Source organism: Nycticebus coucang, chromosome 2, assembly GCF_027406575.1.
Source record: "Nycticebus coucang isolate mNycCou1 chromosome 2, mNycCou1.pri, whole genome shotgun sequence".
Lineage (NCBI taxonomy): Eukaryota > Metazoa > Chordata > Mammalia > Primates > Lorisidae > Nycticebus > Nycticebus coucang.
The window spans coordinates 167359215-167381266 of NC_069781.1; the positions used below are offsets into that span (position 1 = coordinate 167359215).

Sequence of the window (22052 nt, forward strand, 5' to 3'; positions counted from 1 at the left end):
TAACAAAATGGAGTGACAGGAGCAGCCCTCTCATCCCATTTATTAAAGAAACAGTAAGAAAAGATACAATGCAGGAAAAACACCATCCTTTTACGTCAGGCTGAACAAAGCACAGTGATTACTTCCCTTCATTCCCCCACCCCAGCCCCCCCATATTCCCATCCACATTTTAACTTTGAGGTTCTTTGATTGGGAGTACCAGTGGTGAGGGAGTTGGATGAGTAGAGAAGCCTTAAATCTGGCCATCTTTTAAGTCCCAGGAGAAGGGAGCCGTGGGCCCAGTTAGGCAGAGATTGCATTTGGTGGGTCTTTGACATGTTTGTCCACCTCCCTGTTCTATGTGTAGGCCCCTGGGGAAAGGTATGGCAACAAAGGATGACCAGGTCCAAGCTGCCCAGGTCAGAGCTACTGAAGCATGGTCCATTCACCAATGCAACATTTCTAGAGAGCAGTGAGCTGATTCTCCAGTGCTGAGCAGGGGACTACGTATGAATTGGGACCTGCAGGCCAATGTATCCCTGAGGAAAAGTCCACAAGTACAATTCAAGAAACTAGTGAAGGGCAGAAAGCTGTGGGACAAAAGCACAGCAGGCTTCTGGAATGCTGGAGATCCTTTCTCTCAAGGCCAGGATTATTCCCACCTGCCGTAGTCCATGTCCCACAAGTAACATTTCACCTTCAGTCAAGAAAAAAGCAGAAAAGCTGGCTCATTTGAACTTGAGCCCCAGCTATGTTCTTCAGACTGTAGCTCTGTACTACCCTTTTACCTAATGGACAGTCCCTGCCCAGAACCACAGTGCTGGGAAACCAAGGTAGTCCTGGAGGGAGAATGGTGTTTAAGGGGGTAACATTCCATTTGGGTACATTGTAGCCATTGGACCTCCTGGTCTGGGGAAAGCAGCTGGGTTTGTGCCAGGGAGGGTCCCCACTCTAGGAAATGGGACCAAACTCTTGCCTGCAGGGCCATTCATCCTTGGAAAGGAAGGTGTGTTTAGACCCAGGGTCCCAGTTGGCCTTGCAAAAGAAGCTGGGTTGATACCCATAGGGCCTACTGGAGAAGAGCCCAGGTGCCCAGCAGCTGACCTGGGGAAAGCAACTTGACCAGGGCCTACTGGGCCAGTAGACCTTGGGAAAGTAGCTGGACTTGGACCCTGCAGACCAGTGGCCCTTGGGAAGTTAGCTGGGTTGGGGCCTAGTGGCCCAGAAACTCTTGGGAAAACAGCTGGACTTGAGCCCTGGAGGCCAGCAGACCTTTGGAAGGTAGCTGGGTTTGAAGCCAATGTGCCAGAAGACTGAGAGAAGGCAGCTGGGTTCAGTCCCCCTGAACCTGCCCCCCTTGGAAAGGGACTGGCATTTATCCCCATGGGGCCACCTGGCCTTGAGAAATGAGCTGAATTAGGGCCTATAGGGCCAGGAGCCCTTGACATGGGAGATGGATTTGGCCCTGGAAGGCCAATTCCCCGAGACCCTGGACCCGAGGTTGGGCCTATGGGACCAGGTACTCTTGCCATGGAAGATGGGCTTGTACCCATGTTTCCAGAAGCCTGTGAGAAAGAAGCTGAGTTTGCTCCTAAAAGGCCTGCTGCTCTTAGAATGGGGGCAAGATCTAGGCCTTGAGGAGCAGCCATTCTTAAGGTAAGACTAGATCCTGGGCCCAAGAGGCCACCTGCTCTGGCATCCAGATTAGGGCCTGGGCCCAGGCCACCTGCCCTTGGGTTGGGCCCAAAACCTGTACCCAGGCCACTTGGTCTTGGGTTGGGACCAAGGCCTGGGCCTGGAAACATACCTGACCTAGGGGCAGGGTTTGTACCTAAAAAGCCTGATCTCAGATTGGGACTTGGTCCAGGGCCCAGGCCAACTGGCCTAGGATTGGGAGGGCCATTCCCAGAAGGCAACAGGACACCTGTTCTCAAGTTGGGTCCAGATCCAGGGCCCATGGGGCCACCACTTCTGGGGTCAGGACCTGCTCCCAGGAGACCACCTGCCCTCGGATTGGGCGTAGGACCAGGTCCTGGGAGACCTAACCTGGGGTTAGACAAAGGCCCTGGGCCTGGAAGAGCCCCTGTTCTAGGGTTTAGAGTTGGGCCTGGGCCAGGACCTAAAAGGCCACTGGGCCTTGGGAAAGAAACTGCGCCCGTGCCAGTGGGATTCATCCCTCTTGGAAAAGAAGCCATGCATGGGTCATGAGCACCAGTAGGGAAAGGTGCTGGATTTGAAGCCAATGAGCCTGATGAAGCTGGAAAAGGAGATGGGTTCCTTGGAAATGGGGCCAGATTTCCACCAAGAGAACCGGCTGCCATGAGAAAGGGATCCGCGTTCATACCCAATGGGTGGCCTGTATTCAGAACAGGACCTCCCTGTGGTCCCAGGGAGCTGTCGAGCCGTCCTCGAGGTGGCAGTGGAGCACGAGTCCAAGGAGTAGGCCTCTCTCGAGGAAAAATCCGGGGTTCTTTCATACTTTCTTGGGGACGTTGGTGATAATGGGCTTGGGGCGGGTTTTGAAAAGGATCTTGTTTTTGATGAGTGCTGTCACCAGGTACTGGGTGCCAGTCTCGCGGTCAAGGTCATCACAGTCCTGCTCCCCAGGAGAATGTTTGACAAGGACTGCAAAAGGTTTCTCCAGGTGGATGATTTTCCCATACAGGATATGATGCCCCACAATCAGCACAGGGATTCCCTTTGGCAGAACAAGAAGGAGATGCCTCAGGTTCAGGGCAGGGCCGTAACACTCAGGTGCCTTATAAAGCTGCTCTTGGCAGGCAGTCTAACACCTTCACTTCCTGGTCTGCTCCAACCTTTTTGAGGAGCCACATTGGATAATCGACCCATCTGTCCTTTTTACTCTTTCTAGCCCTGTGTAAGAGAATTTCCACTTTCACAAATGTGACCTTTCCAGATTCCCCAAAGCCCAAATTTCCCTGTTGTTGCAGAGGCTGGGGGAGAACAAGCAGATAGCTTCACAGATTAGCTAGACCTTGAATAACAAACCTGAGGGCAGTCCTCACTCTGGTTCCTGGGAGCACCACCTTGGTGTGTAGCTTGCTTTCTTGAGGCATTAGGCAGGGAAAGAAAAGCCCCCTCACCTCAGTGGTGTAATGTAGGTCTCCCAGGAGGTTTCCAGCTAATCCAGTGCTGTAGCGAGCCTCGATCTCCCCCTGTAGCTCCATCAGCACCCATTCTGCCAGGCCTCCAGCCCCCGCACTGCAAGCAAAGGGCTGGCGGTTACAATATTTTTGAGGGGTGAAGGATAAGTAGTGTCCTACACCACCATTCAAAGCCCCAAAGAAACTCTGTGTTCAACATAGGTTCTTGGGAAACTGGGCAGTGCTAAGCATTGAACTAGAAGTCAAATGCAAGGATTTGTGCAAGATGCACCTGAGGACCCTGATTCTTCAATGAAAATGTCAAACCCATATACCCCTGATTATTTCAAGCTAAATTTAAAAAAATCTCAAAATGTACTCACCTAGAAATAACAATTTGCACCATGAGCGTTCTGTCTTTAAAAAGCAACTGAAAATAAGCTGCAGAGAAAAAAAAAAAAGATTTAGGATAATCATGATAACTAACATTTATCACTTCCTGGGTGCTGGGTACTTTTCTCAGTGCTTTCAACACATTTTATTCTTCTTAATAAGAATGGAAGTTTTCTTTTATTGATATTGTACATATAAGGCTGCTCAGTATCATCGTAGCTAGTTGCTGAAGATGGACTGTAGCATAGAAAAGTCACAGGTATCATTGTGTTCAAAGTCACGACAGCTGCTAAGTCAAAGAGGATAGGAACCCAAGACACACTGCAGAGGCCATACTCTTGACCACTCTGGTAACTGGCCTTTCTCAAGGATATTCTATTTTCTGTACTGGGTATGTATAAAAAACTTTTTTTTTTTTTTTTTTTTTTGAGACAGAGCCTCAAGTTGTCGCCCTGGGTAGAGTGCCGTGGCATCACAGTTCCAACTGTGGCACCCTCCAACTCCTGGGCTCAAGAGCGTTTCTGCCTTCACCTCCCAAGTAGCTGGGACTACAGGCGCCTGCCACAACTCCTGGCTACTTTTTGGTTGCAGCCATGACTGTTGTTTGTCGGGCCCAGGCTGGATTCGAACCTGCCAGCTCAGGTGTATGTGGCTGGCGCCTTAGCCGCTTGAGCTATAGGCACCGAGCTAAAGGGTCTCCCTTTTAACCAAAATTAAAGCCTGAGGCTTGGTGCCTGTAGCTCAGTGGGTAGGGCACTGGCCACATGAATCGGGGCTGGTGGGTTTGCCAGGGCCTGCTAAACAACGACAACAATACGAAAAAAAATAGCCAGGCATTGTGAGGGGTGCCTATAGTCCCAGCTACTTGGGAGGCTGAGGCAAGAGAATACCTTAAGCCCAAGAGTTGAGGTTGCTGTGAGCTGTGATACTATAGCACTCTACCAAAGGCAACATAGTGAGACTCTGTCTCAAAAAACAAAACAAAATTAGAGCCTGAGAACTAGAAAAGTCCTCGAGACAACTTTAATAATAGTAAGCTGATTTCTGATGCGTCTCTCATTAAAAGCTCTGACCAACTTTCACTTCAATAAGGAAACGCCCCAACATGTATACACCTGTACTTTCACTTGATGCAACGCCACCACCTAGTGGCAGGTTGGAGTATTTTACATGAATGGACTAGAGTGGGACATTTTGCCTCAAGACAAGTGGCTTCCCTTATACTTGTGTCTTCCTGGGAAGGACAGATTTAGGGGCGCTTACAGGATGGCAGTCCAAAACTATAGCTTCTGACTAAGTCTTTCCAATGTATGTGTGGAGTTAAGTGGAAGGTTATTATTGCAGTGTTTACCAACTATAGTACGGAAAGTTAATTATGTATAATTGTGCTCAAGCTTAGTAAACACTTGATTAAAACATTAAATAGATTTCTTAATTAATATGTTTTGGATCTCCAGGGAAAAGTACATTGCCAGTAGCCTTATAGTATGGCAGAACTTCTACTTCTAGAGCACCAAACACACATTGGGAAATTGGTCAACTTACTGGCCTTCAAATTCAAATGTAAGTAGCAGCTAACATGTTTTGAATTTTTACCATGAACTGGATGCTGTGCATATATACTGGTGCTATCTCATTCCACCAACATAACAACTTTATGATACAGGTACTTATCCCTATTTTGCAGATGATGCTACTGAGGCACACACAGATTAAGTCATCCACATGTATGTGGTACACACATAGCCAGTATGCATATATGGTACAGCCAGGATAGGAACCTAGATCATCTCACTTTATTGAGACAGTCTCACTCTGTCACCCTCTGTAGACTGCCATGGCGTCATAGCTCACAGCAACCTCCAACTCTTGAGCTCGAGTGATTCTCTTGCCTCAACCTCCTGAAGTAACTGGGACTACAAAAGCCCGCCACAATGCCCGGCTATTTTTTAGAGTTGGGGTCATGCTCTTGTTCAGGCTGGTCTCAAACCTGTGAGCTCAGGCAATCTACCCACCTGGGCCTCCCAAGTGCTGGGATTTCAGGTGTGAGCCACCGTGCCCAGCCAAAAACACTTTAAAAATCTTTCTTGAAGAAGGAAGGGTCTTAAAATCAGAGGGTCTTAATTTAGGTTCCTGCCTGTAAGAGTGGTATTCTTTTTTTTTTTTTTTTTTTGTAGAGACAAACTTTATGGCCCTCTGTAGAGTGCCGTGGCCTCACACAGCTCACAGCAACCTCCAACTCCTGGGCTTAAGCGAGCCTCAGCCTCCCGAGCAGCTGGGACTACAGGCGCCCGCCACAACGCCCGGCTATTTTTTGGTTGCAGTTTGGCCGGGGCTGGGTTTGAACCCACCAGCCTCAGTATATGGGGCTGGCACCTTATCGACTGAGCCACAGGCACTGCCCAAGAGTGGTATTCTTAAGACATGGCTCACACATCAATTACTTAATGACTATGGGACTCACACATGGAGTATGACTTAGTAAACTATCATGAAGACATAACATACAGAAAATTGCCTTAAAGACTCTATGTTCTAGGGCCAGGCATGGTGGCTCACTCCTGTAATCCTAGCACTCTAGGAGGCCAAGGTGGGTGGATCACCTGAGCTCAGGAGTTGGAGACCAACCTGAAAAAGCAAAATCCATTCTCTACTAAAAATAGAAAAATAAGCCAGCCAGCTCCTCAGGAGGCTGAGGCAAGAGGATCTCTTGGACCCAAGAGTTTGAGGTTGCCGTGAGCTACTGACACAACACTCTACCCAGGATGAGACTCTTTCTCAAAAAAACAAACAAAAAACAGACTCTAAGTTCTACTGAGATGAAGAGCTAATTTTTTAGAGGGTTTGATAAGCAAATCAGCATTTCACCATAATTTTGACCATAATTAAGAGAATGGTAGGTATATTTTAGCCATAAATCAAAAACAATACACATGGATGGAGCTCTTGCAAATTCTTGACTGATTATGCAGTTTATTTTTCTAATGAATCCAAGTTACAGGAAAATATAGGTGGCTTTATAAAAGCAATAAGGTGTTCACATAGGTACACAACATGTTTTAGGAAGATGAGGGCAGAAAGGAGATAAAACCTATTTGCTGACAACCAACATCAAACTTTAAGCTCCTTGACCACATGCTTGAGTATGGACTGTTCAGGAAAAGAGGATGCAGAAATATTTTCAGAGTATTTCTCATTTCTTGGACAGTCTCCTATTGGAATAGGAATTTCTGGTTCCTAAGTGGGCAAAGGAAAACATGTTTGGTTGCCAGGACAAAGCAGCTGCACTTGCATACCAACCCCTGGTGTCAAATGAGCACATCCACCTTTACAGAGAATGCAGGAGACCCTGCCTGCCTGTTAATACTGGCAGATACCTAGTCAAGCTCCTGAAAATAAGAATTCTGTGGCCCACGGCCCCACTAACCTATTCTATACCCAGTCAGGCTGGTAAAAACTTGTCTTATGCTAGACCTTTTGGGATGCTACAAATGTATATACAAGTGAAGTTCAAGCCCAGTGTCTACGAGTCTAGCTCATAGGAACTCATAGTCTAATCTGGCTCTGGCTACATTTTTGTAATTTATGTACACAAGGGTGTATTTACTATGGTAGTAAGAAATGTAAGGAAAGGCATCCCTTTGTGAATTTAAAAATTCTTTTTTTTTTTTTTTTGTAGAGACAGAGTCTCACTGTACTGCCCTCAGGTAGAGTGCCGTGGCGTCACACGGCTCACAGCAACCTCTAACTCTTGGGCTTACGCGATTCTCTTGCCTCAGCCTCCCCAGCAGCTGGGACTACAGGCGCCCGCCACAACGCCCGGCTATTTTTTTGTTGCAGTTTGGCCAGGGCTGGGCTTGAACCCGCCACCCTCGGCATATGGGGCCGGCGCCCTACTCACTGAGCCACAGGCGCCGCCCTATTTAAAAATTCTTTAGGCCAGGGGTGGTGCCTCATCCATGTAATTATAGGAGTTTAAGACCAGCCTCGGTAACACAGTAAGGCCCATCTCTACATAAAAATAAGGAAAATTAGCCAGGTGTGGTGGTGCATGCCTGGAGTCCCAGCTACTTGGGAGGCTCAGGCAGGAGATCACTTAAGCCAGGAGTTTGAGGTCACAGTGTGCTAAGATCACACCACTGCACTTTAGTCTGGGCAACACAGCAAGACCGTGTCTCAAAACAAATTCTACTTTAGCACCTTAAAATATCCTGTAACACCTGAATTCTATTATTCCTTTTCTTGCTCCTTGGAAGTTCCATTCTAAGCAACTGCTCGTAGAGCCAGGGTATGCAGTCACACTTGGGTGCTTCCCTGAGACAAACCTGATGGAAGTGATAGGAGAGTGGAGTTGATTAAAAAGCATATGAAGGGCAGCACCCATAGCTCAGTGGGTAGGGCGCTGGCCACACACACCCAGGTTGGCGGGTTTGAATCTGGCCTGGGCAAGCTGGACAACAATGACAACTGCAACAACAACAAAAAAAATGGCCAGGGGCCTGTGGTCCCAGCTGCTTGGGAGGCTGAGGCAAGAGAATCACTTGAGCCCAGGAGTTTGAAGTTGTTGTGAGCTGTGACGCCACAGCACTCTGCCAAGGGTGACATGGTAAGACTCCGTCTCAGGAAAAAAAAAAAAAAGGGCGGCACCTGTGGCTCAGTCGGTAAGGCGCCGGCCCCATATACCGAGGGTGACCGGTTCAAACCCGGCCCCGGCCAAACTGCAACAAAAAAATAGCCGGGTGTTGTGGCGGGCGCCTGTAGTCCCAGCTACTCGGGAGGCTGAGGCATGAGAATTGCTTAAGCCCAGGAGTTGGAGGTTGCTGTGAGCTGTGTGAGGCCACGGCACTCTACCGAGGGCCATAAAGTGAGACTCTGTCTCTACAAAAAACAAAAAAAAAAAAGCATATGAAAACATGCAGCCCAATCTGTCCCTCCCCTTGAGAGCAGGCATAACGAGTAGAAAAACACATAGGTGGGAAAGAAGTATAGCACAAGTCATAACAAATAATAGCATTACAATGAAAGGTCTGTTTTATGAAAAGATTTCTAAGTCTTCAGTCTCAACTCATTCCAACACTACCGGACTGCTAGAGCAAATTCTAGTTTTTTGTTCTAACATTTAGCTTTACAAGTTGCAGCTCTATCAAGAGCAACATTTGAAGACACAATTTGATATATACACTATACATCAAATCACCAAGTACACTTCGAAGAGCTCTCCCAGCAAATCATCGTTTTTGAGAGAGCCTCACTCTGTTGCCCAGGCTAGAGTGCTGTGTCATCAGCCTAGCTCTCAGCAACTTCAAATTCCTGGGTTCAAGAGATCCTCCTGCCTCAGCCTCCTGAGTAGCTGGGTCTACAGGTGCCCACTATATGCAGGGCTAATTTTTCTATTTTTAATAGAGATAGGGTCTCCTCTTGCTCAGGCTGGTCTCAAACTCCTGCGCTCAATCCCAGCCTTTACAGAGTGCTAGGACCGTAGGCATGAGCCACCGCACCTGACCCCAGCAACTCTCTTAAGAACCGAGTTCAAGCCAGGAGTAGCAGTGCACCCTTGCAGTCCCAGATTCAGCCCTGGAGTTTAAGGTTGCTGCAAGCTAGGATGGCGCCACCGCATTCTATCCTGGACAACAGAGTAAGACTCTGCCTAAAAAACAAACAAAAAACTGAGCACAATCCAAATTTGGCTAGGAACTAACTAAGCTATCATGTCTTTAGTTAGGAACAGTAATTCCAGGTTGACAATGTAACTGTAAAGCTAGGAAGAAACTTCTGTGATGTAGCTTTTCCAAAGGGTTAAATTCATTATTTCAGACTGGTACCAGTTTCACAGGTCACAACTTTGTGCAGCCTTGGAGGCATGGGAAAGTGTAAGAAAACCAAAATTTCCCCTTCAATAAATTATGTCCCCTGCCTCCAATCTTCTAAGAGATGGGGGAAAAGTTTTTAATTCCACCCTTCTGGGCCTTCACACAGCTAAATAAACTAAATAATATATCTATTCTGTAATTAGTCAAATGACTTGAATTCTGTAAACTTTAAGGCACTTCATACATTTTAACGCCCTTTTTTCCCTAAAGGAAAAAAAAATGCCTTTTAGGGGGCCTCTAATTTTCTAGAAATGTTATTTATCTACGCTTGCCCCAAATCATCCCCAGTATTAAGATCTGGGATTGATTTGGAAGACCCAGGTAAAGTCAAAACACTACTGCTTCTCAGGACAGTGGTACAAATGATTTAAATGTCCCCAAATAAACCACAGAGCAGTAAAAGAACCAGTGTGCAAAGAACCAATCCAGACCTACAATGGAAACCCTAACCAAAACCAAAAAACGTTGGCTGGAATCAGACCAGTCTGGGATATATAGCTTATTTAACTGTCACTTGGCTTCTACTTTCAAGTTAGTAACTATTAAAATTATTATACAGGGTGTGACAAATCAAAGTACCATCTGATTTCTTAAGTCCAGGCAGAGCCTTATATTTCTCACACAGCTAACGTTATTTGAACATTTATCTGGATTCTCTCACTTTATCCTGAAAACCATCCTATGACGTAGGTATGGTCTTCTCATTCTCGTTTTATAGATGAGGAACAGGCTTAGAGGTTAAAAGTTAAATGGTCACACCAGTAAGTGGTACAGCTGTGAACCCTAATCCATCCACAATGCGGCCCCTCTTGTAGTTCTCTTACACAACCCCCTCACATAGAGCATTTCTGTGTAAGAACTTCTCTGTGCTTTACAAGTATTATCCTCATTCTTACATTCTCTCTTACAAAATAACACATAAGTAATCTAATCTATTGGGATCTTGTAACTTGCCACCAAAGTAGCTATTAGATGTGTGGTAGGCAGTTAAAAACAAACAAAAAGCTTGCTTTTTATCACATCCAATTGATGATACTGAGATTTTAAAAACTTTCAGAAGTCTCAATGGCACTACCAGAACTCACAAATTTATCTTAAAACTTTGCTCCGTAGGTGCAAGGAAAAATAAGCCAAGAGAATAGATGTTGTTTGTCATAGGTTCATTTTAATCTTTGACAAAATTTAATTCTCTTAACCAAAGGTCTCTGAATTGTTAAATATTAAGTTGCTAAAAGATTACTCATCCTACTGAGAAGAGTGAGCAATGATCCTCACAATAAGTGCCCTCAAAAAACAAAGTGGCAGAAGTGTATGTATCCAACTGAACTGAACATGTAGCTTGTAACAATACAAAGAGCTTTGTTAATGGTTTAACCTCATTACAAATAACTAAATTTTAATAAAGCTAAACAATTTTTATAAATTGTTTTCATTAAAACCTTTCCATTCACTTTGTATTTTTCCTTTTTTAAAGAAATCAAGGCTGTAGTTCCCCAATAGCTGATTTTTAAAGTTCATTATTCTTATATTGGGGTGATTATTACATAACCACATTAAAGCATAAAAATTTTTTATTTTTAAAAATTAAACACGACACAAAATACATCTGCGAATTTCTAGGCCAAGAGTTGGTATTTATTGAGCTTTCATTTGGTCCCAGGGTCTGTATCTTGTTTAGGAATACAGTGAACAACTCACATGTCAGACCTGGATTCTGTGATTCTGCCACTTATCCTATGTGTGACCTCTTTAAGTTTGTTTTCCTACCAATAAGTTAGGCATAAAAAGATCTCAAAAGGTTCTAAGAATGAGGTAATGAAGGTAAAACTTATCTAACACATACTAAGCCTTCAAGCTGATTTCCCAGAGAAATATGGCATTTTCTTAGTATACTTCCAACACAAGTCTTAATACTACTGTATTATTTTAATGCTTATAGTGGACTAAGACGTCTTATAAAAGCAGCAAATCATCATAATAAAATCAAGTTTACGTAATGGGAGAATTCAAACATGGCAGTCAGAGTCCACCAAACTGCTTCAGGGATTAAATTCTCCAAGGTCATTTCTCTAAATATGATAACTATTTCTCTATGTGCCTTTCCACCAAATAAACTCAGAGCATTTTATATGCAACTGAATACAGATTGTATTTTTATTTGCAGTGTTATTGTGGTTTTGTGACTGAAGGGGATGGTCATAATTTCAAAGGGGTTCTTGTCTCTTCACAGGTTTATGTCACCAAGTCTAAAATCCTGTTCTAAATGAGAAGCTTGCTCCCCTCCAAAAAGGGGCTTATGGAGAGTAAGTGGAACTGAATGCTTCCAACTTTTCGTTAATGAAGTGTGTTCAAAAACGTATGTGGATGCTATGCATACACGTGGTACTTCCAATCACATTTAGGATTCTCACGTCCAGGGAATCAATTACTGGTTATTTGTAGACAATGGGTGAAAAGATGGCTTCAGTCGATCTGAGTTACTGCAGTTTTCTCCGTCTTCGGCTACTCTGCAGTCCCATCTAAACCTTTCCTCCTCTTGATGCTATCGCCATCGATCTTCCCCCAAACCCCTTCCTTTCTAGCCCAACTTGGGGTTCTCCCTCGACAAGGAATTCTCCCTCCCACCTGCCCCATCTTCTCCACCCTCTCCCTTAGCTCCCTCCCCCCTTTCAGCTAGAGTTACAAACACTTCCTACTTCCAGTTCCGCCCACTTTCTGGGACTACTCGATCCTCTGCCCCGCTTTTCTCCAGCCCCCTCCGGATTACAAACTGTTTAACCCCTTCTCAACCTCCCAAGGAAACTATTCTTTAAACTGCCTTCCTCCACACCCCCTACCGAGTGATCTTCTAAACCGTTCACCCTCTTCCCGAAGATTACTCTTTAAACCTTTCTTTACCACCCTTATTCTCTAAATTGTTCCCAGATCTTAAGTACTTAGCTCCTCCAGGATCCCACCCTACTCACTCTCGGCATTACTCTGCTCGCAAAACCTGGAATCACTCCCTTATCACCCTCCAAATTAACCTCACCCAGAAGCCTTCCCCCCCTTGATTTAAAACGTCCTCTGAAACAACCCTCGCAGTCCTACCCCCTCCTACACCTATTGAAGTCCCTTTCTGCTATTCCCGCTACTTCCTTGGTTCTAGATTCTACTCCGCTCCCGCAAGTTTCGCGGGCTGGGCTCCCTCCCAATCCTGGGAAGAGCCCCTTCCCACACATACCTCGAGGTCCGGCCCGCGCCGCCCCCTTCTCCGTCCTCCGGCCGAGCTCGGCCACACTTTCCGCCCTTCTCCAGCTCCGCCCCGCTCGCTCCGTTCCTTCCCTCCACCTTCCGTCCCCACCGCGCTCCCTTCCCCCACAATTCCCAGCCCTCCCAGCCCAGGGACCCTCTCTGGGTTCGCCCCCATCTCTGCGCAGCTCTATCTCCAGTCTCTCCCTTCCCGGCTGCCCCTCCCCCGCCTTGTCGCTCCCCACCCCTCGGCTCGCCATTCTTCTCTCCCAGCCGCGCGCCCCGCCCGGCCCCAGCTCCCTAGCTTCCCGCTCTCTCGCGCCCTCGCCCCCATCCCCAGCTCGGTCCTCGCTCCCCGCGGCCTCCCGTGCTCCCCGCCCGCGGCCTGACCTGCAATGGCGGCCGCCGAACGCGGCGCCGCGCGGCCAACGGGCGACAACCGAACCTCCCGCCGCCGTCGCCGCCGCCGCGAGCACTGCCTGCGCACTTCCGGCCTTACGCCAGGAGCACTTCCGGAGCAGAGCCTGAGAGCGCGCGCGCACGTGCAGCTAGGGCGGAGAGAGGTTGGCGACGGGAGAGGCGAGTGCGGGGCCGCGGCTGAATCGAGGAAGGGGTGGGAAGCGTGTGTGAGAGAGGGCAGATTGAAAGGGTGCGGACCGCCCAAGGCGCCTCGCGGAGCTCGTACATCCTCCTGTCTCCAGGCCGGGTGGCGGCTGGTCCCAGGAGAGGGAACGGGCGGCTAAGACTTTGAGTGCGCTTTAGATGTCCGCTCAGTCGGGCAGCGTCGGGCAGGGTCAGGCCGGGCCGGACCGGACTGGACCGAAAGCCCACGGGTTCCTAATTTGAAGGTAGTGGAGAGCAGAGTGAACCTCATTCTGTCCCTACCCTGGCGCAGTATGTGTTTGCGGGTGGGGGCGGGACGGAGAGTGGGTTGACAGACGAGGCAGCCAGAGTAAGCCACCAAGTCTTGCTTCCTTCTCTAGCGGAGTTCGGTTCTTCAGCAGGTTCGACATCAGCCCTGCTGTCAACTACCTTAGTTTAAGTCTGAGATTTGCACACTTAGCATGCAATAGAGGTGGGGAGAGGTGCTTGCTTAAAATGCAGATTCCTAGGCTCCCTGAGATTGGAATTCTTGAGCTTTGGAGAACCCTTTCTGATTTTTTTGCTCAAGGTTCTTTACTGTTCAAACCATCCTGAGCTTCTGGAGATTGATAGATTTTTGTATGATGCAATATTATTTAGAAATGAACTTCAGTGCGGTAATAGTTGGAGCTTTCCATCCAGAGCAGCAGTGATGAGGAAATGAATACTGCCTTTGACATACTTATAACGTTTAACAGTAATTCTTTTCCCCTCCTAGGAATGGGTGAATTTAAGGTCCATCGAGTACGTTTCTTTAATTATGTTCCATCAGGGATCCGTTGTGTGGCTTACAATAACCAGTCAAACAGATTGGCTGTATCACGATCAGATGGGACTGTGGAGATTTATAACTTGTCAGCAAACTACTTTCAGGAGAAAGTAAGTCTTTTGGGAGCCTGTTGTGCTGTTTCTGATGTTAATGTCTTCTTAAATTCAGTTCTACAAAAATTTGTATGTCTTTTTTTTTTTTTTTTTTGAGACAATCTCACCTTGACACCTTTGGTAGAGTTCTGTTGCATCATAGCTCACAGCAACCTCCAATGCTTGGGCTCAAATGATCCTCTTGCCTCAGTTTTTCTATTTTTAGTATAGATGGGGTCTCACTTTTGCTCAGGTTGGCCTCAAACTTCAGGCTGAAGCAGTCCACCCACTCCAGCCTCCCAGAATGCTAGGATTACAGGCGAGAGCCACAGTGCCCAGCCAATTTGCTGAATCTTCGCGCCACAACAAGAAGGGAAATTGGCAAGGCCATTGCTGTACATGTTATCAGTGTCAGCACCTTTGTAGCTTTGATAGGGTGGCATTTCCTGTTAGGAGTAGCAGTATCCACTTCATTGTCAATTCAGGAAAACATGATGGAACTTACTTATTTTATTTTATTAAGATAGAGTCTCCGCGCGCAGTTCATGGCCGCGGCCTTTTGGCTGGGATGATCTGCGCTCCCGGTGGAGGCGGGGGAGCTGAGCCGGAGCCATGGCCAGTACAGTGGTAGCAGTTGGACTAACCATTGCTGCTGCAGGATTTGCAGGTCGTTATGTTTTGCAAGCCATGAAGCATATGGAGCCTCAAGTAAAACAAGTTTTTCAGAGTCTGCCAAAATCTGCCTTTAGTGGTGGCTATTACAGAGGTGGGTTTGAACCCAAAATGACAAAACGGGAAGCAGCATTAATACTAGGTGTAAGCCCTACTGCCAATAAAGGGAAAATAAGAGATGCTCATCGACGAATTATGCTCTTAAATCACCCAGACAAAGGAGGATCTCCTTATATAGCAGCCAAAATCAATGAAGCTAAAGATTTACTAGAAGGTCAAGCTAAAAAATGAAGTAAACTTATAATGAATTTTAAGTTCATATTAGTTATGTATGTGAGTGCCAACTTTTTATAATAAAATGCCTCAGAGGTTCAGTTTTGAAAATGACTTGGCATAAACTAAAAAAAAAAAAAAGATAGAGTCTCAAGCTGTTGCTTTGGGTAGAGTGGCATCATAGCTCACAGCAACCAACAACGCTTGGGCTCAAGCAATCCTCTTGCCTCAGTTTTTCTATTTTTAGTAGAGATGGGGTCTCACTTGAGAACCAGTAAGCTCAAACAATCCACCCACCTCAGCCTCTCAGAGTGCTAGGATTATAGGCGTGAGCCACCATGCCCCGCCTGAAATAAAACTTTTTTTTTGAGACAGTCTCACTTGGTCACCCTTGGTAGAGTGCTGTGGTATCTTAGCTCACATCAACCTCAAACTCTTGGGTTCAGAGTTTGGCCATCCTCTTGCCTCAGCCTCCCAAGTAGCTGGGATTACAGGCTCCTGCCACAATGCCTGGCTATTTTTTAGAGACAGCGTCTTGCTCTAGCTCAGGCTGGTCTCGAACTCATGAGCTCAGGCAATCCACCTGCCTTGGCACTTCCAAGTGCTGGGACTGCAGGCTTGAGCCACTGTGCCCAGCCCCCAGGAATTTTTTTTTTTTTTAACGAGACAAGAGCCTCAAGCTGTGACCCTGGGTAGAGTGCCATGGCATCACAACTCAGCAACCTGCAACTTCTGGGCTCAAGCACTTCTGCCTCTGCCTCCCAAGTAGCTGGAACTACAAGTGCCTGCCACAACAACTGGCTTTTTTTTTTTTTTTTTTCTCGGTTGCAGCTGTCATTGTGGGCCCGGGCTGGATTTGAACCTGCCAACTCAGGTCTATGTGGCTAGCACCTTAGCCGCTTGAGCCACAGGTACCGAACCATGAAACATTTTAATATTGGAAACTTTGGTGATATGAGGGCAGAAAGATTGATTCCTGAGTGCATCTGTCTGAGAGAGTGTAGACTTTCATGCCTGTGTTTAGGAGGAAGGGAGATTTTTAAATTTGATAAAATATCCTTTGGGTGTACATGGAAGGCTGTTAGGTACCACTTATTTTCAGAACCTGGTGGCATGATTTAAAATTTGGTAAAATATTCTTTTGGTGTACATAGAAGGTGGTTAGGTACCACTCAAAGGGTACTGATTAACTGATTTTCTTCAGTTGTAACATCTAATTCAATTCACATGTATTGCATGCCTTATATGTGCTATGCACTATGATATAAATACATAGATGGATAAATGCCTAGAATTTAGGCATTCTGTAAATGTTTAAATTACTAGTGGAAAATTTGAGTATTGAGACAAATGTCAGAGGCCCTACCTTCATGAAGCCCAGACACCAGTGGGAGAAAGATAAGTAAGTATACAGTTTCTAACCAGTATGATAATTTTTTTTTTTTTTTTTTTGAGACAGAACCTCAAGCTGTCACCCTGGGTAGAGTACCATGACATCACAGCTCACGGCAACCTCAAACTCCTGGGCTCAAGTGATTCTCCTGCCTTCGCCTCCCAATTAGCTGGGACCACAGGTGCCTGCCACAATGCCTGGCCATTTTTTGGTTTCAGCATCATTGTTGTTTGGCAGGCCCGGGCTGGATTCAAACCCACCAGCTCAGGTGTATGTGGCTGGCGCCTTAGCCGTTTAAGCCACAGGCGCCGAGCCTAGTATGATAAATTTAATGATAAAGTTAAGCATAGGCATAAAACCTTTGTGGAGAAATACCTTACCTGAGAAGTGGACTTAGTAAACCTGGAAAGGGATGTCTTATTGAGCTGATGTCTGAAGAACTAACAGAAGTTTAAAATTGCAGATCATTGCCCACCACAAACAAGTTAACCTTCTGTAGGTAACTTGAGCCAGGCTGGGTGGCTCATGCCTGTAATCCTAGCACTCTGGGAGGCCAAAGTGGGTAGATGGCTTAAGTTCTGGAGTTCAAGACCAGCCTGAGCAAGATGGAGCCCCTGTCTCTACTAAAAATAGAAAAAATTAGCCAGGCGTCGTGGTGCATGCTCCCAGCTATTTGGGAGGCTGACGCAAGAGGATCGCTTGAGCCCAAGAGTTTGAGTTGCAGTGAGCTATGGAGGCCCTGGCTTTAGCCCAGGCCACAAAGTGAGACTGTCTCAAAAAGAGAAAAGAAAAGAAAATTTGCTCTGGTACATGCCTCTTACATCCAGTGATTTTTCTGTTTGTCGTTTCTAGCAATTATACAATTCCTGTATTTATTTAATGTCTTCTTCCATGCTGAACTTCAAATTTTATGAGAACAGGAACTATGTCAATGATGTTTATATCTGTTTTCCTACCATTTAGCAAGTACATAGTACAAAGCCACTGTTTAGTTAATATTTGTTGAATGAATAAGTCAACTATTCTTCATCTAGTGTCTCTTACTTTTTTCTCCATCTGTTTTCTTTATTCTCAGCAGTTTTAACTTGATCTAATCATCTATTTCTTTCCCTACTAGTTAAGATTGCTCAGCTCTGGGGTGGTGCCTGTGGCTCAAAGGAGTAGGGCGCTGGCCTCATATGCCAGAGGTGATGGGTTCAAACCCAGCCCCGGCCAAAAAAAAAAAAAACTAAGATTGCTCAGCTCTGTTAATCCCTCTCAGAGAAAGAAAAAAGAATTAGTACGTTAGGGTGAAAAGAGTAGGGATAAGAGTAAAGAGCCCTACATTTTCCTCATCCCGTTGAATGGTGATTTGGAGAAACTACTTAACCCGTATATATCTCAGCTTTTCCACATTCAAACAGGAAACATTATACCTTTTGTGTTAAGCAGGTGTAAAAATAAAATTCCTTGATAGGAAAACTTTTTGAGTGCTAGGAAAGTTTTATATGTAAAATTGACACACAGTAAGATACATGTATTTAAAGTATATACGCTTATAACATTCAGCATATATATATATGTATATATACACATACCTATGAAAGCATCACCCAATCAAGATAGTTGTATTCAGTTTTAGAAACCTGGATACAACAAATACAGTTGGGTACATAAAACTGAATTAGAATACATGCTTTATTCACTGGTAAAGGTTTTACTGAACTAGTCTTAGTAAAAGAAACAAAACCAAGCAAATCCCAACAACTCAGGAGCCTGAGGTAGGAGGATTGCTTGAGGCCAGGAGTTCAAGACCAACCTGTACAACATAGCTAGACCCTGTCTCTAAAAATAATGAAAAAAAATTCGCTAAGTATGGTGGCACATGCTTGTGGTCTCAGCTATGTGGGAGGCTGAGAAGGGAGAATCACTTGAGCCCAGGAGTTTGCAGTTCCATTGAGCTATGATCATGCCACTGGGTTCCAGCCTGGGCAATAAAGCAAGACCCTGTCTCCTAAAAAAACAAAATAATAAAAACTATAACTAAAATTTGGGCTGGCTGTGATGGCTTATACCTGTAATCCTAGTACTCTGGGAGGCCAAGGTGGCAGGTGCCTATAGTCCCAGCTACTTCAGAGGCTAAGGCAGGAGGATCACTTGAGCCCCAGAGTTATAGGTTGCTGTGACCTAGGCTGATGCCATGGCACTCTAACCCAAACGACAGAGTGAGACTCTGTCTCAAAAACAAAAACAGCAAAAAAAAGTAACTAAAATTTGAACCTAAACAAAAAGAAAATAATCCATCTGTGTGCGATGGCTCATGCCTATAATCCTAGCACTCTGGGAGGCTGAGGCGAGAGGATCACTTGAGTTCAGGAATTAGTGACCAGCCTGAGCAAAGGGAGATCCTACTGTCTCTACTGAAAATTGAAAAATTAGCCAGGCATTGTGGTAGGAACCTGTAGTCCCAGTTACTCAGGCGGCTGAAGTAGGAGAATCACTTGAACCCAGAATTTTGAGTTTGTTGTGAGCTAGGCTGAAGCCATAGTATTCTAGCCCCAGTCACAGAGTAATATTCTGTCTCAAAAAAAGAAAATTTCAGTAGATAAGATCTTTTGATAGCACTGAGTACCATACCATTTATTAATATTTATGGGGAAGTAAATATTGCATGTGACCACTGAGTACTGGCAGCTGATGAATTGATGGTAGGTTGAGGAGTTACGGTGTTTCTGTAGTTTTTCCCAGGTCATGAATCTCGGGCTACAGAAGCTCTGTGTTGGGGAGCAGGACAGCGACTCTTTAGTGCTGGACTCAATGGAGAGATTATTGAGTATGACTTACAGGCACTGAACATCAAGTATGCTATGGATGCCTTTGGAGGACCTATTTGGAGCATGACTACCAGCCCCAGTGGCTCTCAACTTTTGGTCAGTAAGCAACTATTAGTACTTCATACTAAGATTCTTCTTGTGCCCATTCAGACTTTCTTCTCTATGTTCATAGGAGAATAAGGTTGTATTATGACATCTAACAATCCCAGCTACAAGATTGGAATTGATACTGAAGATTTAAAACTTCCTTGTCCTCTTGTATCTTTTTTGCTGCTAGTTTGCACCTTGTTTATTCATTTAGGAAATGAAAGGGATAGTTCAGTTCAGCATTTCCCAAACTGTGTTATTTGGAATTGGGAGATGTGGAAACTGATTTTGCTTGGCATGCTTTGTGTTCTATGCTAAATTTCATCTCAGAAATATGGCATACTGAACTCTTCTGTAGATTCATAATGCACATTAGTATATTAAAACTGTTCCAGGCTGGGCGCAGGGGCTCATGTCTATAATCTTAGCCCTCTGAGGGACCAAGGTGGGAGGATCCCTTGAGCACAGGAGTTCAAGACCAGGCATGGTGGCTCACACCTGTAATCCTACTACTCTAGGAGGTTGAGGTGTGTGGATTGCCTGAGCTCAGAAGTTGAATACCAGCCTGAGCAAGAGCAAGATTTCGTGTCTCTAAATATAGCCGGTGTTGTGGTGGGTGCCTGTAGTCCCAGCTACTTGGGAGTCTGAGGCAAGAGAATTGCTTGAGCCCAGGAGTTTGAGGTTGCTATGAGCTATAATGCCACAGCGCTCTACCAAGGGTGACAAAGTGAGACTCTGTCTCAAAAAAAATAAATTAAAAAAAAAGGAGTTCAAGACCAGCAAGAGCAAGACAAGACAAGACCCCATCTCTACTAAAAATAGAAAAATTAGCTGGGTTTGATAGAGTGTGCCTATAGTCCCAGCTACTGTGGAGGCTGAGGCGGGAGGATTGCTTGAGCTGAGGAGTTCGAGGTTGCTGTGAGCTAGGCTGAGGCCATGGCATTCTAGCCCTGGTGACAGAACAAGACTATCTCAAAACAAAACAAAAAGCTTTCAGCAGAGTGTTTTTCAAAAATTATTTGAACATAGATTGAAAACTTCCCCCCTACAATTTCGCAATTTCGATTAGATTGTTTGCTTTCAGAAATTTAATTTAATTTTTTTTTTTTTTTTTTGGAGACTGAGTCTCACTAGTCTCACTATGTCGCCCTGAGTAGAGTGCCACATGGTGTCACAGCTCACAGCAACCTCAACTCTTGGGCTGAAGCAATTCTCCTGCCTCAGCCTCCCAAGTATCTGGGACTATAGGCACCTGCCACAAAGCCAAGCAATTTGTTGTTGTTGTCATTGTCCTCGTCTAGCAGGCCCAGGCCAGGTTCCCACCCACCAGCCCCAGTGCATGTGGCTGGCACCCTGACCACTGAGTTATGGGCGCCGAGTCAAGATTTAATTTTTTTTGATGTGTCTATGATCCTTTCTAAATTTGCACTAATTTGTATAATATCTTAAGATACCTCCATTTAGGTTATGAAGTTAATAGGGCTATTATTTAGGACATATCTAGCAGAGGTATACTGTGAAATCCTGCTTCTATTTCATATCATGTGCAGGAATTGGGCCACTAATTGGAACTCTGAATATCAGCCTGTTTTCTGACTAGGACATGAAGGCTGCCAAGAATATACTATCAGTGTGTTAATACTAGTACTTTTCTTTTCTCACAAACTATTTTCTCTTTTCAGGGCAAGTAGTACCTTTAAGGGAGAAATGTATTTTGGGTGTGTGTGCATGTGTAGTCCTACTAGTCTTATAAAATGTTTACTGTTTATCTTCTGTGTTTTCTATTTCTTTTTCCCTAATAGATTGGCTGTGAAGATGGAACTGTGAAACTGTTTCAAATCACTCCAGACAAAATCCAGTTTGAAAGAAATTTTGATAGGCAGAAAAGTAAGAGTTGTTTTTGGTGGGACAGTATTTAACAAGAAGTTATATTTCTGTGCCTCTGGGAATGGGTTTCCCATGGGTCCAGGTAATATTTTATCTCTATGCTAATTTTTTTTCTTTTTATTTATTTATTTTGTAGAGACAGAGTTTCACTTTATTGCCCTCGGTAGAGTGCCGTGGCATCACACAGCTCACAGCAACCTCCAACTCCTGGGCTTAGGCGATTCTCCTGCCTCAGCCTCCCAAGTAGCTGGGACTACAGGCGCCGCCACAATGCCCGGCTATTTTTTTGTTGCTGTTTGGCCGGGGCTGGGTTTGAACCCGCCACCCTCAATATATGGTGCCGGCACCCTGCTCACTGAGCCACAGGCACCGCCCTCTCTATGCTAATTTTATCTGAATACAGGGTATGTAGTAGAAGCCATGCCTAGCCCAGGTATTACCCATTGTATATCATGTTTGTGACTGCCTGGTTAAGTAATAATGTAGAAAAGCAAAAATCCAAAAAAGGAAAGCAAGCTAGTGTTTGAGTGGAAAACAGTTTGTAAGCTGTCACTTATTTCTGTGAATTTTTAACAAGCATACATAAAGTATGAACCTAAAATTTCGTCATTAGAACTATGGTTCTTAATCCCCTGGTGCATTCAGATTGAATAGGGGAAGCTATATAAACAATTGCCCATACCTGGGCTTTATATGGACTGAAGTGGCACCAACCCCTTTCTGTACAGGACCAGGTAGTAACTATTTTAGGCTTTGCAGGCCATACAACTGTAATGCAAGAGCAACCATAGACAATACTTAAATTAATGGGCATGGCTGTGTTCAGTGAAACTATATACAAAAATAC

At 45.3% G+C, this 22052-nt stretch overlaps 5 protein-coding genes across 7 annotated transcripts in view; 3 read left to right on the forward strand and 2 right to left on the reverse strand.

The window, feature by feature from the left end:
- Positions 1-12955, forward strand: part of HAS3 (hyaluronan synthase 3) — a 36371-nt gene extending 23416 nt beyond the window's left edge. Inside the window, exons 4-5 of one of the 2 annotated variants that reach the window (XR_008383009.1) lie at positions 4934-5039; positions 11577-12955. Coding sequence is in view for 1 of the 2 variants with exons in the window: in XM_053605037.1 (XP_053461012.1) it covers positions 4934-4954 (21 nt within the window). In the remaining variant the exon portion in view is untranslated. Of the gene's footprint in view, positions 1-4933; positions 7110-11576 lie in introns of those variants that run through there. The other variant, XM_053605037.1, reaches the window with a different exon arrangement.
- Positions 25-2456, reverse strand: DERPC (DERPC proline and glycine rich nuclear protein). Its single transcript, XM_053605112.1, has one exon. It carries the CDS (start codon positions 2454-2456, stop codon positions 837-839), a length of 1620 nt encoding a protein of 539 aa, XP_053461087.1. The 3' UTR covers positions 25-836.
- CHTF8 (chromosome transmission fidelity factor 8) lies at positions 2453-13069 on the reverse strand. The gene is made up of 4 exons (XM_053605447.1): positions 12968-13069; positions 3467-3524; positions 3084-3201; positions 2453-2677 (listed from the first exon to the last, which is right to left on the reverse strand). The coding sequence occupies exons 2-4, from the start codon at positions 3487-3489 to the stop codon at positions 2453-2455; spliced, it is 366 nt and encodes a 121-aa protein (XP_053461422.1). The 5' UTR covers positions 3490-3524; positions 12968-13069.
- Positions 13070-13092: 23 nt separating this feature from the next.
- UTP4 (UTP4 small subunit processome component) overlaps positions 13093-22052 on the forward strand; it is a 40209-nt gene continuing 31249 nt past the window's right edge. The window contains exons 1-4 of one of the 2 annotated variants that reach the window (XM_053604813.1): positions 13093-13156; positions 13938-14098; positions 19136-19327; positions 21121-21205. In XM_053604813.1, coding sequence (XP_053460788.1) covers positions 13940-14098; positions 19136-19327; positions 21121-21205 — 436 coding nt within the window. In that variant the 5' untranslated portion in view covers positions 13093-13156; positions 13938-13939. Of the gene's footprint in view, positions 13157-13179; positions 13426-13937; positions 14099-19135; positions 19328-21120; positions 21206-22052 lie in introns of those variants that run through there. The other variant, XM_053604823.1, reaches the window with a different exon arrangement.
- Positions 14620-15131, forward strand: LOC128596084 (mitochondrial import inner membrane translocase subunit TIM14). The gene has a single exon (XM_053605461.1). It carries the CDS (start codon positions 14693-14695, stop codon positions 15041-15043), a length of 351 nt encoding a protein of 116 aa, XP_053461436.1. The 5' UTR covers positions 14620-14692; the 3' UTR covers positions 15044-15131.